Genomic DNA, 19,065 nt, shown 5'->3' with positions numbered 1-19,065 from the left:
CTCAAAGGAAGATTTTATGTCTGTGTCTTGCATTGTACATATTTCTGATAATGCCACAATGTAATGGGTCGTGAAAGCAATATTTGTCATTTTTGCATTAGCCATGATTGCTGCAGTGACTATCTACACAAGTAGATAGATACATGGCTCTTTTCTATCTTTCTTTTGTTGAAAGTATTCCAACATTTTGTTCCATTGCCTGGTAGAAGTACTATACAACTGTACTGTAGCAACACTATAGAGGGGACATTGGAGAGATATTACAGAACATCACATCAGTATTATACACTACCATAGAACTACTACAGAACTCTCATAGCATTACTATAGTTATTTTTCAAAAGGGCAATGTTTGTGAGTGTGTGTGTGTGTGTGTGTGTGTGTGTGTGTGTGTGTCTCTGTGTGTGTGTAGGGGGGCGGGGGGCGGGGGGGGGGGGGGGGGGGGGGGGTTGTTAATTTGTCTGTATTTTGTTCATCTTTAAGCACTCTCCAATCTTTTCAGACGGCCACTCACCTCACTGGGTGGTGAGGACTGTCTGGGTCCCAGGCTGTGACCTTCCCGATGGTGTTGCCTCTGGCAGTGTCCTCCCGAACCTCCACAACATACGGGGACACGCTGAACACCGGCGGCTCGTCCACGTCCTGGGCCGTGATCTTAACAGTGGCCGTGTCCCTGAAGGGCCCGAACGAGGAGTAGCGCGAGTCCAGCTTGGTGTTGTTTACCTCAACCTTCACAGTGTAGACTCTCTGCCGCTCATAGTCCAGTTTCTGAAGGGATAGGACAGCAGACTTTCAGGCAAAATCCACAATAAAGTACAACCTCAATCCTGATTAAGGTGTACACAATACAGTACAACCTCAATACTGATTAAGGTGTCTATGGGGACACAATATAACACAACCTCAATACTGATTAAGGTGTCTATGGGGACACAATATAACACAACCTCAATCCTGATTAAGGTGTCTATGGGGACACAATACAGTACAACCTGGATGCAGTTCCGCCACCTCAGATAAATAAATAATAAATATATTCTTTCATACCAACGATATAGCGCGATGACATTGTTAAATTAAATTTTTCGAGTTTACAGAGGTGACCAAGAATCTAGCTATTCTTGTCCAAAAAGTATTGCTACTGTACACCACATTACTCAATATGTTGTCCAACGATGAGTCATTTTTCCCCGTTGTACCGACACTGGATTTTAGGGTTCCCCCACCTGTCAAATCCCACATTAACCACTGAGTATACAGTATACATGATGTCCATAAAATGTGGTAGTTATTGTACAGTATGTTTGATAAAACTAGCACATTTAAAAGAAGAAAAAGTTGTTAAGGCCTAGCTTAACATGTTCTGTTTCATTTTCAGATGATCCATCTGAGCTCATGTTGACCTAGAAACTCACAATGATTGCCTGGCATTGATTCAGCCTCAAATAGTCCAGAAAAAGTGTACCTCATATCTGGATAGAGGATTTGCTTTTTGTAGGTATATATCACTGACTTGGGCTGATGGATACTCTGTTTACATAGTACCAAGTACCTGTTGATGATGCATCATGATGAGCAATATAGGTATGCAGTGCCAGCTCACCTTTTTCACCATGATGATCCCCTCCTTGGTCATGCTGTCTGTGAGGATACTGAAGAACTCCCTCCCATCCCCATCTATAATGCTGTACTCCATCTCAGCATTCTCTCCTGCATCGCCGTCTTTGGCTTTTATCCGTCCCACCGTGGAGCCTACCTCAGTTGATTCCAGAATGCTGAGATGGTAAGAACCTTCAAACAAAGAACCAAAAAACAATCATGTTCCATGGTGATGATTCTGAATGAGTGTGTCTGCTTATTGTCTGGTTGTCAGTAACGTTGTATGTTCTAGTGTAAATACTCATAGGTAGGTATGCTAAAACTTACTGGATGAGAATCTTGGTGGACTGTCATTGACATCAGTCAGGGTGATGTTGACTGTGGTAGTCCCAGAGAGGCCTCCCATTTGCCCTGCCATATCTTTGGCCTGAATGACCACCTGGTACTTCTCCCTTACCTCCCGGTCCATATTAGGTAAAGCTATTTTGATCCACCCTAACGATTAAATGCAACATAAAAAATTAGTACACCAGGAAAACACAAACATGTTGGCCTTATTCTGTATGTGCTGGGTGATCTTAACACAGTCATGTAAGAATGTAGTTTCAACATTAAATTCAGAGAGAAAAAGAAGAGAAACAGAATGTACTTGAGAAGGATTTGCATAAGTAAAAGAGATGGAACACATATCTACTTCATCTAGTTAGCGCCATACAGTATGATGTTTCACACACTAGCTCCCTAGCGAGTCTAAGAGAGTCACATTCATTGTCAGAAGCTCGAGGCTTTGGTGGGATGAGAAACGTCACTGTCAGATCTGTGCTCCTGCTCATGCCTCCTTGTCAGCACAGCAAGGGCCTCAGGGACACACGTCAGTGGTGGGCCCGTCTGGCTCCATATGTCCTGCACACCCACCTGAGTCTGGCTCCACGGAGAAGTAGGGCTGACCTTGGAGGATGCTGTACACCAGCTTGGCACTGTTGCCGTACGAGGAGTCGTCGGCGTCTGTGGCGGTGACTTGCATGACTGGCGTACCTGGAGATTTTAAGGCAAATGTGAAACTAAATGAACAGCTTATTCATTGCGTCCCCCTCTCCAGTTCATCTCACAGTGTAAACACACAACCATGCCACTGCCACAGACCAGGCTCGTGCAGACTGCAACATTAATGAAACTGGAATGGAGCCACGCACCAAACAAGTGAGGCTTCAACAAGAAAATGTCAAAAATCACCTCGCGATTAGTCCATACGATTGTTTACAGGGTGTAAGATAAATGGTAAATAATGGCAACAATGACTGTGAGGTTAGACTATAGGAGTAATGTAAGCATGTATGGAGGAGTGTGTGAATGCACAGTGAGTGTGTGTGTTGAGAGTAGATGCACGTGTCAGTGTGTTGGCATCTCTGTGTGTGTGTGTGTGTGTGTGTGTGTGTGTGTGTGTGTGTGTGTGTCTGCGTGTGTGTCTGCGTGTGTGTCTGCGTGTGTGTGTGTGTGTGTGTGTCTGCGTGTGTGTGTGTGTGTGTGTGTGTGTGTGTTAATGTCTGAGAGTGTGTAAGTGTGTCTTTGGGCATACATGGCCCCACTCCTGCCCCAGGTATGAGTGATTATAATGAATCACCTCACAGCTTTTCAACAGTCAGTGCAGTGCCACTGCAAAGACTACAGGGGGTGCAGGCAGTCATCACAACTACGTGTAACTGCTCTTGAGAAGAGATGAAATAGAGACAAAAAAAATCTTTTTTCTGTAAAGATTCCATAAAGTTTACAGATCCTCACTTTTAGTATCATTTACTTTTAAAATAAGAAATATACGGAGCACAGGAGGTGTCGTAGCAAGACTTTTTGTATATTGATGGAACATGCACCCATTTTACTAAATCATGCACCCATTTTTTCTAAATCATGCACAAAATCATGCACTCATTTTACTAAATCATGCACTCATTTTACTATTGTGCGCACCTTTTACTAAATTGTGCTCTTGTTTACATCTATTGGTGTGGTCATTTTAATTATTTCGATCCCACATTTAATTCACAGGAACTAGTAGAGCCCAACAGACAGTTTGGTGCACCTACAAAGCTTGGCTATTCACACATTATACAAGTACATTCTCCTTGATCAATAAATCAGAAATCAAACATTGTTGTTAAGACATAAAGGACTAAGTGATTTTTACAGATTAAAAGAGACGGACTGCGGCCAATCTCTGTGCTGCACTTTGTAGACGGTCCCTATGCACTCCTCCAGACAGCCAGCTGCACACAATGTTGAGCCATTAATCCAGTTCTTAGAGTTGGATTTTGTGAATATTGTAGCTTGTTGTCTACTGTAGCCTACTGTGTTTAGAATGCCTTCTGACTTAATGATCAAGGGGTATCTTATATGTGGGGAGCAGTGGCCCAAGTCAGGCTGTTGTGCTGGCCTAGTTTCTGGGAATAAAACACGAAGAAAAAATAAAACGTAACTGAGCACATGATTTCAGAAAATGAACACATGATTTAGTAGAATGAGCACAGGTTTTAGGAAAACAAGCACACATTTTAGTAAAACATTCTCTTGATACCGAATAAATAAATCTCGCAATGACACCTCCAGGGGTCCTCAAAAAAGTTTGGGGAAGCATGTTCCTATTCAAGGACAAAGTCTGACAGAAAAATAAATAGCCATCATAGTAAAAGAACATAATTAGTTTCTCTCCTAGGTGAGCTCACATGGAGACGCCTGGCACAGTGTTTGGAGTTGAGTTAGAGCAGTCGGAGTTATCTTTATTATATTGCCAGGAAACAGCATGAGACTTTTTAAATATGCATGGGGTATCTATCATCAGTATTTTTAGTCATGCCACCATGTGACAGACTTGGAAGTCAGTGCTTAGCCTCTCCCCTATGATTTTGTCTGATTGTCATGATTGATGAGCTTGGAATTAGAATGAGATGTAAAATAGAGAGGAAATGTGATGGGGATCCAAAAAGACAGAGCCTCCGAGCACCGGTGTGTGAATGTTCTAGAAACAGGGTGCTTTTTTGAGTGCTTGTGCAAATGGAAAATAAATATTCATACATAAATGCGTGCCTATTATGCAGGGTAGGCAGAGCAGTAGAGGAGGTAACAGCGTTCAGATGACTGTGATTTTGTTCTTGTTCATTTTTCATCCGGAGAGGCACTCAGACATACCGCCGAACTCAGAGGCTGCTGTGGCACATGAATTGGATAGGCTATATAGTCCACTGGAAATACCTCTTGTTAAACACGGATGGAAAACTCACTAGAGTGAGGAGAGGTTCGGTTCCCCACACACAGCCAGGTGAACAGGCTACAAACGCTGTCTCCCTGTCCTATTTATAGCCTAGTCTGTATCTCTAGGATTAGATTTGGCAATGCTCGCATACTGTAAGAACCTCTTGTTGAGGTTTCTTCTCTTTTATGTCTCTTTTCCTTTTGGCCATCAGGAGGAATACTAATGAGCTGGGCTGAATCTGCCTGGTTCCAAAGAATAGAGCAATTACAAAAACATCTAGCCCAGTGCCTGCATCAAACAAAGCACCTACACACCCCCCCTCCCCCCCCCCCCAGAGACCTCACTAAAAGTGTTCTGTAGATTTTCTAGAACTGTGCTGTCTAGACCACAAAAATAAATCAATCAACACCCAATTTTGAAGCAGTTGAAGTTATGATGCCGCTTTGCAGTCCACCTGGTTATAGGCACAGGGGCGTAAATGAAAAAAGGATATCATTTTCTTTCTTGTCTTTCCTGTGGATTACTTGATTACAAGATATTGATGACATAATGTCGCATGTTATTATCTAATTTTGCTTGACTAAAGCTTCAGCCATGGAGCTTCAAGGTCCACACAGATGTGTGGAAGACTATGAACAAAACAGAAGTGTGTGCTTTTCTCCTTCTCCTGGGCTCAGACTAGTATACAGATGAAAACTGTCTCCATCTATACAAGTAAAATATCAAGGAGAAATAATCCATAACAATGGCAGGACATTGACCTGAAATAACCAGCAGAATAAATGCTGGTGTGAAAGCCTCACACCCTACAGTACTCTGCACGTCTCCCTTTAACACCCCCCTCACGCTTCACAAGGCCTGTCAAAAAATGAAAATCTCAAAGCCAAAACCATGAAACTAGGGTTGACCTTGCAGGGCCTCTGGTGGCAGCCAAACATTTTCCTGTTCACAGCCCAAAAAAATGCCATCGTAAAGACAGAAAGATAAAGAGAAAAAGACGCACTTACCGACAGCCGTCATCTCAGGGACGCTGGCCGTGTAGGTGGCCTTGGCAAACTTTGGCTCATTGTCATTGATATCATGGATTTTGATAATGAATTCGGTCTGTGGCTCTAGAGGCCGGTTTGTCCTTGTGTTGACAGCTGTAACTTGCAGCGTGTAATTGGCCTTTTCTTCCCTGTCCAACTTCCTGATGGCGTGGAGATCACCAGTTTTTTCATCTATCTGAAAAATAGTCCCCGCTCCTTCTCCGGTGAGAACGTAGCGCACAGTGCCATCGAGTCTGTCCATGTTGGATTGGAGCTAGGTAGAGAAGGCATGCATTGGTGTGTGAATACTAGTATAGCAGAACATTTGCTTTGCAAGAACGTAGAAACTGAAGTGGACAGGGCGTAGCAATAATAGCTCATAATTCAACAGTGAGTCTAGAGTCTAGGAGGAGACAAGAGGAGTGATTCAAGACAGCATGCTCCACACCAGATATGCTGCTATGTCTAAATGTAACTGCTTATCATCTGATCAAATATTTTTTGACACATTTATGAGACCCTGCTTGTCTCATAAATGAGTTTTGTTTTGGTGTCATTGATAGAGTAATTCCTGTGCGCTTTCATGCCATGACATGCACAATGTGACTGGAACACCATAGGAACACCATAGTTCATAACCGTTTCCCTCAGACAAGAAAACTGTCAGTCCAATCAGCAACAAGAGGGGAAGATGAAACTAAAACTTATTATGATAAACAGTAGCAGCAACACCTGCAGACTTCAAAATATGTACAGTAGTTGGACAAATGCAGAAATGTATTTACAGCAAAGGTAGACCCACATACATTGTTTCCTGACAGTTGATGCTGTTTATTGTCAGTTTGTAAAGTTTAGGCGAAGTAGGAAGTGGTGTTAGGAATCTCTGATCAATTTGATTGGTAAGGCTGGACCAAAGATTTCAAAGTTAGTGCCCATCACGATGCATGTGTTGCAATAGTTTTCCAAAATTCACTTGGTGAATGAGTTTGGATTTTTCTAGGCTAGAAAAGCCCTGCTTACATGCCATTATTTCCCACATAATTGTAAGTGGTTAATCAGGAATGAGTTTTCCTTTTCATCTCCTTCAGGCAAAGTAATGTTGGTCAATTGCTCCTTAAAGCATTCTCAGCACCTTCATAAAGGATTTTAAAGTTGTGTTATGCATTATGGTATTAGCAATAAAGACTTATATCAGCTGTATAGGTCCCACCCAGAACAAAACAATGAAAAAAATATGTTTCTTGCTTTTCCAGATCTAGCTGTAATAACCTTTTTTGGTTACACTTTACTTGACAGTGTCGACATAAGAGTGACATGACCAGTGTTGGGGAAGTTACTTTTAAAAAGTAGTGTTTGCTTGTTACTCGTTACTTACTCAAAAAAGTAACCCGTTACTTTACTTAGTTACCCTGTAAGGAAAGTAACTTTTTACGTTACTTGTTACTTTTATGTTGCTCGACTTTGGGCAGAACCCAATATCTGTTCCTAAATGTGTAGGCCTACTGTACATAAAGTTCTACTATGGAGGACATAACAGGTATTTCTTTTGTGCTATTTATTATAAAATAAAAAGCCACAAACAGAGCACTTGACAAGAAAACATTGGGCTTATAGGCTTCAACACCACCACTAAAGCCCTATGAAACAATATCAAATAACATAGCCTCGATACATCTTGGGCATATAGGTGAACACAAAATATATGAGGGCTTATTTTATAGCCTTATACTCTTTCATTAAACAGGCGCTCCTCCGAAATTTGGTGCAAAGCTAGTGCAAATCGTATCAATAGGCTGGCAGTTGAGTTAACGGCAGTGGACAAAATCAGGGCACAGTGTAGGCTACAACTAACACTCACATTCCTCCCCTTAGTTTCAACTTCAAAGTGATGTCCATCCCTCAGAAATTAGTGTTGGCTGCGTCTCGCTCCATTGCCACCAGCCTCTGTCACGTACCATGTGGAGCTATGATTGCACTTAATGCTACCAGCCTCTGTCACATAGGCTGCCGTGTGGAGCTCGTGCCTATTGCGCAAGCGCGCAGCTGAGAAACCAGCGTCGCTGTCAAACCTGTCCCTGGGAAAAGTAACTTTGCGCCGATATGAAAAAGGAACTACGTTACGTTACCAAATTTTCAGTAGTAGTGCGTTACACTACTTTTTACTCGAAAAAGTATTTATGTTACTGTAACTCGTTACTTTGTAATGCGTTACACACAACACTGGACATGACACTATCATGAACATGTCATAAATAAATCATAAACGCTTCTATTATTAAGTGACATTCGTTTTTTGTCATAACAAGTTAGGGTTAGGTTTAGGGTTAAGGTTAGGTTTAGAGTTATGGTTAGGGTTAGGGTTGGGGTTAGGATTAGGGTTAGGTTTCATGTGTCAGGACAGAGTCATGTGTTCATGACAGTGTCATGTCACTCTTATGTCGATACTGTCAAGTCAAGTGTTACCCATTTTTTGACCCGCCCATTTTTATTTTATGAGCCTCTACCAAACAGTTGAGCTGACCGATAAGGGTAGCAGAATTTAGCATTAGTCTATTATCTTACTTGACTAAACTAAACACTATCTAAATGATGCCTTTAGGCACATGCTTCAAATTTAGTAGTACTGTTTATTTGGACTTGATGTAACACTGATGTGATTTTGGAGGTCAAAGGTCAAAATTCAAGGTCACTGTACTAGTTGTAAAGACTTATTTAAACATACTGTATTTAAAACATTGATGCACTTTAAATTCATTACAATACATAAATAATTCTACATTATTTATATATATATATAATGGGCGGATTATGAACTTTTGGGCCCCTGGGCCCAGATGTATTAAGGGCCGGCCCCCCCACTTCTTGTCTTATATGTGTGAGGGGGGGGTTTGGGGGTCCTCCCCCAGAAATGTTTTAATTTGTTTGATGTGCATATATATATATGCGTGTAATGTAATGTAATGTAATGTAAATGTAATTTAATGTAATATATTGTGTTGTAAAGCTTTATTAAACAACAAAGTAACAAAGTGGTGCATCACAAACATTTCTATTTGAACTTGAGTTAAACAGACGAATCTGCGACCAGGTACCTATAAATAATGCTAATATAAAGCTTGGTTTATTTACATGAGGTGCTCCGGTGAAACAATCATTTTCATGAACTGATTGAGTGTTTTCAACTATATTTTCATCCTTTTAAATTTGTGGACTTGGTGCACAGGTACACAAAACTTTTTTTTTATGTTTACCTACAATATTTGCATCCAATCTTATGTAATCATATTGCTGTGGAATGTGCATATGGCCTAAACTGCTGTAGTGGTGATCTATGACCCTCAAAGCTGTGCAGATACCGAGTAATATGCTTCTTGGCTTTAAACATCAGGGTGGCTGTCAGGTTAGCTGAAAAATGGCTGGAAATTGTGTGCCACCGAAATGTTGTGAAACAGTTCCTCAACATTTGGCAAGAGAGAAAAATAATTTTGGAAATACTTACACACGCCATCAGAGACTTGACATAAACTTCTAACATAAATAGGCCATTGTGGATATTACACACTGACAACTTGATGCTGTGTAAATGATAACTCTAACCCCTGACAAAATCATCCTATAAAAGAAAATGATCGCAAAAGAAGAAGCAGAGTCCCTGGCACAGCTGTACTGTACATCTCTCCGAGCAGTATGGGCCCCTTGGTGTAGGGAAAGCAGAGTAAGGTGGAGCCGCTGTCATCAACATCAACTCTGGAGAATGATGCACTGGTCTTATCAGCATGTGAAAACCTCATCTCATCTCTTTACATGTCAGTATAGCAGCCATCAAGAGATGGCACTAAATGACACTTGATCCCTCACAATTTGTTCTATTTTAATTTTGTCACACATCTTGGTTGGTGTGACTTCAATGGGTTTTTAGCTCTTGTCAACAGTCTCTAAACAAGCCAATTAAGAAAATGAAAGTAGTCTATCCAATTAATTTGGATTTAGTTGACATCCTGAGTGGTTGAGGGGAAACAATGATTAATTCATGACAGGTAAGACTTGGAGACTAATTCATCAAATGTGTTAGCCATCTCACTGTATCACAGAGCCATTAACTGAGATGGAGAAACTCTACTGCATATCACAAACTGTAGACCTAGAACCATCAGTGTGATGAATTAGTATCTGAAAATATGATTTGTAAAGGAAGGCTTGACTCAAAGCATGGAAACTGTGTACCGAAGGAGAATATTGAGGGAGAGAATGCTATTAAGATGCAGTCTGACCACACAGGCCTGACATCCATTTCTGCTGGGTCTGGCCACCTGGTCCTGGGAATGTTAATGCTTGTCAAAACTGGTATTCTCCGCTTGCCTCCCTGCCTGCCTCGCCAGTCCTATCAACTCTTTCTCCGTAACCCTCTCTGCTTATCACTCTTTGAAAATACTTAAGCCTCAGTGACTGTGTAATTCATATTTGCTCTGCTTTGCATCCCTTTGATGATACCAAAGAGTATAGGGAGATGGAGACCAAATCAAAAATAGGATGTCAAACTTCCTCATGCAGAACCGAGCCATATGTCTAACCCCCATAGTTGACAAGATAAATTATACGTCTAACCCCCATTACTCAGGGGAAAAGGTGTTGATTTGGGTGGGACAATGCAACACTACAGAAAAAGTATCATACATTACTATGACCTTGGGACAGATATACAGTACAGTACTAATGTGTTAGCGCCATAGAACATGTGATGTCTTTTAAACCCAGGTGTTTAGTAGATCTAAGAGAGCTTTAGAGTAAGACAATATTCTGAGCACCAGTTTAGCTCATCTGTAAAAGCAACCATTACTTTAGTTTGTCTTTATATGTCAGTTTTCACTTTAGTTTCTTACCTGTATGTTAAAACTTGCTCCACTATTGAATTGGTTTACACATTTTAGTTAGAGCAAGGTGGCATCCCTTTACTTTTATGACTTTTCAAAAGACTGAGGTCAGGCAAACGTCTCTGCTGCTACAAGACCAGAACAAAGAGACTGAGGAGGAGCTTCTATCCTCAAGCAATCCGTATCCTGAACACACACAATACTATATAAACTTTTTTTTTGTTTTGTTTTCTTACACACTTGCACATGGACTGTACACACACTGCCCGTTTTATTCTCTCTTGCTATTTATTAAAATATTTCTTGATCTTTCTTTCTTCACACTTGCACAGAAAAAGCTGAACACCAAACGAAATTTCACTACATGCTTTACGTTAGTATTGCTATGTATGTGACAAATAAACCTCCTTGTATCCTTTATTATAGTTGATCAGCCTCCGCTTTAGTACATTCATGGTAAGTAAAAGAGGCCACGGCGTGAACTTTCATTATTTAGACTGCACTCTCTAACGTACATGCATCTGCCCCCTTGTGTGCTTGTGTGCTCCACACTAGAACGTGCCCAAGGATAATGCATGCAATGCATACATGCATGTATAGGCTACATGCCCACAGTAGTGTACTGTACATTCAGCCCACACTGTACATACTGTACATACTCCACATATCTTCTCAATGAAATCTCCACATGCCTCACTCTTGCCTCACCTTGCCAACATATTGGTATTCATTCGCCGTGTACTCCTCCATCAAGTAGAACTGGTTCCACATCCATCCCCTCTTGGACCTGTGCAGCACTCCCTCGCCTCTGACCGCCCCAGTGGCCAGCTTCCTGTTTCCCCCATCGCCGCCGCGAGGCGTCAGTCGTGCCGGGCTGCTCAGGTGGGAGACGAGGAGCAGGGAGAGCAGAGGGAGGAAGCGATTCATCATCATTACATCAATCAATCCACCAGAGAGAAAGAGATATATCCGCCTGTCCGCCTTTGCGTTGGAGCCCCGCTGGATGATCTAATGAGGGCGAGGCTGCTCGCAGGGAGAGGCCGGAAACAGAGGAGGGGTGGGCAGCACAGGGGAATCTGACATTGTGGTCCGCGCTTTGATCTCCCCCTCGAACCTCTGCAGAGGAAATCAGAGTAGAGAAACATGAACTCCTGATGAAGGGGAACAGTTGCTTGTCAAGATCTATCAGCCACACAGATACAGCGATTAGTGGCCTCTCGCTGGCCAGACTATGGTGGGGAGTTCAGAGAGCAGGCACACTTAAAAGGCATTTTTGTTGAAATTTGTCATCCTTAACTTAACTGTATGACATCCTAACCATAACTGTATGAATCCTCTACGATTTGCCCTTTCTCACATGGCCTGAGATGTAACAGTGCGTCACAAGTGCTTAGATGTTGAGTTCGGCCTTGATTGATGCAGATAAAACTTCCAATTAGTCCTCATCCAATAGCATACATAGAACAAATATTCAAATTTGATAACTAGTAAAATGTGTCTTTTTAACCCAGAGTTTTTCTCCATAGGTGAATGCTGAAGGCCTAATGTAGGAATGCACACACATCTATCCATTGCAACAGGTGCCATATACTGACCGTAACAAAGGAAAAAGAAAAACATATCTGCCCACTGTCGTCTTTGCTTTGCTGATTTAATAGATACAACGTTTCGACCACTCAGGTACAATCAGGTACTTTCTGAATGCTGCAGCTGACACCAAAATGAGAGTATATGTTGGTAGCCCTATCAGTCCATCCAATCAACTCGCCCATTTTGTTCTCCAAGCTATTCATAAACAGATCAGCCCTGAGCTATGCTGTGAAGGCCACTACTTTAAATGTATCTGTGTAATGTCCACACACTCTCTGGCACAGCTTAATCATCAGAAATGTCTGTATTTGTGTGGAAGTGATTCAAAACGTGTTGGAATAATCATGTCTGTTCACTATATCACTCTTTGACCTTTGACCCATCTTTGACCTATTCCCAGAGTTTCAATTAAGCTTCATAGCCAACAACACCGCCTGGGACAGCTTCAATGTGCATAAACACAGTTTTGATCATTTATTTGATCTACAGTATGTGATATGTCTAGGGGCTGAAGCTACAGTACATTGTGAATATGACACTGTGTTAAGCACTGCTGTCTTTGTCCCAGCATATACAGTATGTAAATATGTTAGAAAAAGCCCACCAGGCTCTTTTCCACATTTTTTTCTGAGTAAGACCGAGAATCTATTTTTCGTAGCTCTGTGAAATACAGGCTTAAAACACAAATGCTGTATACTGAATGCTATTTATTTGGATATTTGATTTGTTTGTCAGCATTCATTTCCTTAAACTGCAGTTTCTTCACCTTAGTGCATAACTCCCCTTGCTGCTTGCAGTACCACAGGTTTATGAAGTTTTATATTCAGACAGGTAAACTGGGAGGTTTGCAAACTCGGGTTCGAACTCGGATGTCCTGATAGACGGAATGTTTAAAAGCCGCCTGATAAACAGTGATTATCAATGACTTCTAAAGTGACTGCAGCAACTAGAGCAAAGGTCTGTCTTTGTATTAGGGCTGTCAAAATAACTGATTAATTTCGAGATTATTTCGACTAATTAATTTGAGAAAAAATAACTGATTAAAAAAATTAGTGCAGATTAATCGATTCCGTATGACCTTTGACCCTGAGCCGTTCTAGTCAGTAAAAATTAGACTGTAAAATGAAGGAGAGAGAAGAACACGTGCTGCCTGGATCATTGATTGGAACATTTACTTTTAAAAAATGGCCTGATGGTGTTGATAAAAATAAAGTGTTGAAAATAAAGTCCTTTGCAATGTCTGCAGCAAGGAATTTGCATATCACCGGAGTTCATCAACTCTATAGTCGCACATCAATGCAAAGAAATAAGTGTTGACATTGAGGGGAGTGTTTATTTATTTTCATTGTGTCCCCTAGGTTATATCTGTGGCATGAAATGCCTTGTATGTGAAAAAAAAAACTTCTTATTATGGCCATTATTTGAACAGTGAAAATAACTAGATGTACCGCAGAGCGGTACAAAATATGACCGCCGCCCAGTCCAGCACATGTTTTCCACAAAAATAAATTACGCTGGAAGGCCTATATGATTCTAACTGTCTTATGCATTATCCACACTCAATTCTCACTGGTATCTGCTAGACAACAAGTACCAAAACATGATTAGTTCATAGATTTCACATGTAAAATTCATTTTATACAACCCCACCCCCATCTTGCCTGTTCATACTTCTGAGAAATTCTTGAATTGTGTGCGTGTACACGTTTATGTTTATGTGTGTTAGTGTGTGTGTGTGTGTGTGTCCGTGCTTGTGTGTTTGCCTGCGTATGTGTGTTTGTGCATGTGCATGCATGCGTACATATGTCTACTGTGTGAGTATGTGTCATACGTATGATTACTGTGAATGTATGTGTGTGCGTGTGTATCAGTTTATGCACATGTGTGGAATGGGTGGAATGGGTTAACATGACCCCTGGAGGCAAACATACGGAAAAAATTGGTCATCCTAGGCCCTACGGTTCTCAAGATATTCACAGAAAACTGTGTCTGCCCTACCCTCCTTTCGGGGGTCCAATACAGCGGGGGGGCTACAGATCAAAACAAAAAACGATGGTTCCATGCTATCCATGTGGGGTTACATGCCCACCAAGTTTCGTGTACCCCGGTCTTTCAGTGTCCCGGGAATCCTTGTTGGTGTACGGTCACTAAATGTACACATAAATGATTTTATTGTAAGGCCCCCCATGAACGAAAGTCCACAAAACTTGGCATGCATTCGGAGGGTGTCATAATGATCCTACACTTTCAATTTCGTGCAGTTTTGACTATGTTAGGTCACAGATACCTGCGATTACAACACCTCATTTTTACTTTTTTGTGTTTAACTAGGTGGCGCTATACATGAAATGAGTGGTTATGGAATGGGTTGACATGGCCCCTTGAGATCAACATACAAAAAAAAATGGTCCTCCTAAACGTTACGGTTCTCGAGATATTCACAGAAAACTGTGTCTGCCCTACCCTACTTTCGGGGGGTGCAGTCCAGCGGGGGGGCTACAGATCAAAACGATGGTTCCATGCTATCCATATGGGGTTACATGCCCACCAAGTTTCGTCTACCCCGGTCTTTCAGTGTCCCGGGAATCCTTGACGGAAATTTGGACATGCGAAAAAAAAAAAAAAAAAAAAAAAAAATCTGACTAAACCTATATGACCGCCGCTTCGCTGCGCGGTGGTCATAATAATAAAAGTTTTTGAACTTTAATGTCACTAATGCTGATTATTCAATGATTCATTTGAATTTAAATATTTAAAATACTTTTACAGCAAAAATTATATATGCGATTAATTTGGATTAATTAATCACAGAGTATGTAATTAATTCGATTCATTTTTTTAATCGATTGACAGCCCTACTTTGTATCATCTGACATGGGGAAGGCAACAGCATGCACCAGAGTGAAGACAGCATACTGAGATATCACTTAGCAAAGGGGTTAGATATGAGGGTGAAATGTAGCCCCTGCAATGGCAAAAACAGATTGCAGATTGTGACTTGGAAAATGAAAATGTGGAAAATGAAAAAAAAAAACTTTGGTAATATAGCTGTGTTAATACACTCAGAACATTGTGTAAATGATGCTTGTTGTCCCTGGTTTTGATTGTTGCTATATCCCCTTGTGCTTGCCCCTATATATTGCACACATGGGGCAGCCGTGGCCTTGGTTAGCGCTTCGGACTTGTAACTGGAGGGTTGCCGGTTCGAACCCCGACCAGTAGGCACGGCTGAAGTGCCTTTGAGCAAGGCACCTAACCCCTCACTGCTCCCCAAGCGCCGCTGTTGTTGCAGGCAGCTCACTGCACCGGGATTAGTGTGTGCTTCACCTCACTGTGTGTTCACTGTGTGCTGAGTGTGTTTCACTAATTCACGGATTGGGATAAATGCAGAGACCAAATTTCCCTCACGGGATCAAAAGAGTATATATACTTATACTTATACATTGCATGCATGTGGCTCTGAAGCAGTCAGGTCTTCCTGTTTGCTACAACAACACACAAACTGAAATGCAGATTGGATTATTATTATGTGTTCAAAGTCAGGGAAATATGCACCTATTACCATTGCTTTTAAATAATATGCCTAGTGCTTAATAGTGTTGTTGACATCATTGTTAATTCAGCCTCATGCCTCCAGGCTGCAGAGAGTCAACTCTCTATTGTAACAATTAATCCAGTTTGATTGTTATTATGATTGAACGTTTCAATTATCATTTCAAGCCTTTCCAGGAATATCATTAGCATAGTGGATATTAATCCAGGATGCATGGTGCATAGCAAGCAGAACTGCACACTGGAAATACCTGACAGCTAATGAATTTCTGATGGCAAGAAGTCAGTGAGTTTAGTGTGTAGTGTGAAACCACAGACTCACTTACTTGAGACAAATTGAGTATGACACTGGAAGTTCTTTTAATCCCACTAAATGCTTGTTTTTAAGGTTATTCTAAGTTATAAACAGCTTTAGAGACACATTTTTAAAACATTATTTAACTACATATTTGACATTCTTTTTGAAACCATAAGCCATTTCCCATTATATGTCTACTAAGTGGCAGGGCCCTAATTGAAATGGTGGGCAAAGTCTAACGTCTACAGTAACTAAAGCTATAATAATGAGGCAAAATCTATTGGTAAATTGCATGCCCTGAGCAAGATCCTGTGCACAAACATTGGTTAGTCAGCTGAATGCTCCCACACACACCACACAATGGCTTCAGTTCATGCACAACACATTGAGTGATTTGCTCTTTAATTCAAATTAAGGCCCAAAGTCTTAAAGATAAAAATCTGATGCAAAACAAAACTCAAACACTCTAGGGACACATTGAACACATGCATCATTGTGATACAGCCCACACCCTACACTATCTCTAAAGCAGTTAGAAGTACCCACGCACAGTGCATCAGGTGTCTGCCCAGTAGCCAAACATCATCAGTCGTGAGATAGGTGTTTAATCTGCCTCTGAGCCCACACGTTCGCCTGCCAGTTCCTTTGGCAGAGCGCAGGCCCTTGCGGCATCCAAATGTCCACTTGGTGGAGCTCAAGAGCTGCATTGCCGCCTGCTCTGCCCGGCAACCCCCACCACCACCGCGCTCCACCCTCAGCCTCTGTCCATCCATCTCTCCACCTCTCACATAGGATGGCTTTCACAGCTGGCCTCTCCTCTGAAATATTCATGCCATGTCCTCTTTGTTTTGAAACTTTGATACAGATCAGATGCACTGCATGTTGATGGCTTACCCACAGGAGGCCCTTTGATTCCAGCAGGTTTACAGAATCAAGGCAGTCATTTGAATATAAGATAATTAAACCGAACAGGTTCCAGAGTTAGATTTTTTTGTTGTTGTTTTGTGTCGTTACAGGGTTTTAATGGTTCAGGTCTTTCCTCTGTACTTGGAAGGAAGGGGAGGTAGCATGTTTGGTCTGCTTGAGTTGACTCGAAATTGGAAGACACATTGACATGATAAACAGTGTTTTGTGAGTCTTTTGTAAGAGAATAAATGTCACAAAATGGTGCCATGAGACACAGTCCCCTCAACAGCGCATCCACATAAAGCCTATTTCCCTGCTCTTTTTTAATTGCAGCTGTCTGTCCTTTGCCCAGCTGTACTGATGGTGTTTAATACTGTGCTCTTCCATTACATTTAGCAACAGACATCTATTTAATGTGGTACCCCCTTGGCCCTTTTACAGCAGCTTAAGAGTCTGATATTAATATCACATTACACCACTGCCAAAAATAAATTGATTGTCACCGACTTTTATCTCATTATGAAGCAAATTGCCTTGCTTGAGATCCCACTATTCAGAAGGCAAAGTGTGATTGTGGCCCTGAATGGGGGCACAGGGAGTTTATCTAGTGATTCATCTCCATGTTGAAAGGCAATTATACATATGACACAGGCTGAGGGTGTGTGTGTGTGTGTGTGTACTTTAATTTGTGTAGAACATTACTGCCATAATATGATTACTCAGACTTGTAAAACACTTGGACATGGCACAAAAAATAACATAAGAGGTGGTGATCTTAAAAATGATGCAGTGGTAGCATGGATAAATAATCTGAGGGCACATATCTGCTATCTAAGAAGATGACAAAATAGCCTTAAATCAAGACATATTATAGACAAAGTTCATATATTGATTGATCTGGAAGTTACTAGTGGATAACATGATTATCCACACAGAGGTGATGATGCTTGTAGGAAAAAAGCAGTGAAGAGCTCTCACCTCAGTGCGCTTTGAGACAGCACCAGACTGCGCTGCTCACTCCTCTAGATGCTGTACTGAACCTAATCCAACCGTGGGCAGAGGCTTTCTAGCAGAAAGGTGCAGTCGTCTCGCTAAAGCTTCAGCTGTGCACTGTGTTAACAGATTGCAATGTTTGTCCCAGTATTTGTACAGTAAAAGCCTGGGTAAGTCTCGGAGGGGAGAGACAGTGACTGACGCATCAAAGCCTTCACCATCCCAGAGCCACATATCTCTAGCAAGGCGGATCAAACACAAACACCGCTAAGCATGCTCTGAGAAATTAAATTGAACTCGCTGAGACGCATGTGTGCTGATATCACAGAGTAAGAGTGAACTGGAGACACCAGGAAACACGATTCGAAGTGGAGACATGTTGTGCATGTACGACTGGGTGCCTGGTCATGTCTATTAAAAACATCATCCAGTTTTTTTCCACATACCTTCTTAAAGTTGTTTGTTTTAACTGCTGCTGTAGTCATATTTTCTATTTCCCAATATCATACAAGAAAATCCCATGTTTTGTTATGCTTAGTAAGGGTATGAATGAGCACATTCATCTCCAAAATAATTTTAATTCATAGGTGAACAACTAATATAAAGTGGTACTGATGACGTGACTGACATTGATTTGAAATAAACAATGACATTTAAAAGAGATACATAATTTCTTAAGTATTGAATTATGTGACTTTATAATTATAATTTTGCAAAATTCTCCTGGGCAAACTTTCCTTAAATTTCATTTACTTGAATCTCACAAATATGCAGTTAACACAGCAGACTCCAAGTACACCATAGACAGCAACTGTGTGTTCTCATCAGCACAGAATAGAAACCCCATTCCAGCTATGTTGTCACATATAAGTCAGTCCTACCTTTCAGAAAGATCTTGTGTCCCTCTTAGTGCATGTCATCTATCCTCATTTCAGAGCTGAGCCGGGCAGAGCGCTCGCCTCTTGGCTGCACTGGGATTCCAAC

At 41.4% G+C, this 19,065-nt stretch overlaps 2 protein-coding genes across 2 annotated transcripts in view; one reads left to right on the top strand and one right to left on the bottom strand.

Annotated features, from left to right (window-relative positions):
• Nucleotides 1–2,566, top strand: part of LOC121714921 (high affinity immunoglobulin epsilon receptor subunit gamma-like) — an 18,918-nt gene extending 16,352 nt beyond the window's left edge. The window contains exon 6 of the transcript XR_006033484.1: nucleotides 2,555–2,566. The gene's annotated coding sequence lies outside the window, so the exon portion shown is untranslated. The remainder of the gene's footprint in view (nucleotides 1–2,554) is intronic.
• cdh10a (cadherin 10, type 2a (T2-cadherin)) overlaps nucleotides 1–19,065 on the bottom strand; it is a 24,347-nt gene extending 5,282 nt beyond the window's left edge. Inside the window, exons 1-7 of the mRNA XM_042100111.1 lie at nucleotides 18,963–19,065; nucleotides 11,451–11,858; nucleotides 5,851–6,145; nucleotides 2,515–2,634; nucleotides 1,927–2,094; nucleotides 1,604–1,791; nucleotides 515–768 (exon numbers count right to left, since the gene is read on the bottom strand). Of these exons, the coding sequence (XP_041956045.1) occupies nucleotides 515–768; nucleotides 1,604–1,791; nucleotides 1,927–2,094; nucleotides 2,515–2,634; nucleotides 5,851–6,145; nucleotides 11,451–11,675 (1,250 nt within the window). The 5' untranslated portion in view covers nucleotides 11,676–11,858; nucleotides 18,963–19,065. The remainder of the gene's footprint in view (nucleotides 1–514; nucleotides 769–1,603; nucleotides 1,792–1,926; nucleotides 2,095–2,514; nucleotides 2,635–5,850; nucleotides 6,146–11,450; nucleotides 11,859–18,962) is intronic.

The sequence above is a fragment of the Alosa sapidissima genome, chromosome 1 (genome assembly GCF_018492685.1).
Source record: "Alosa sapidissima isolate fAloSap1 chromosome 1, fAloSap1.pri, whole genome shotgun sequence".
NCBI lineage: Eukaryota > Metazoa > Chordata > Actinopteri > Clupeiformes > Clupeidae > Alosa > Alosa sapidissima.
The sequence above is the reverse complement of the archived record's forward strand: the minus strand, read 5'-3'. Positions and strand labels throughout refer to the sequence as shown.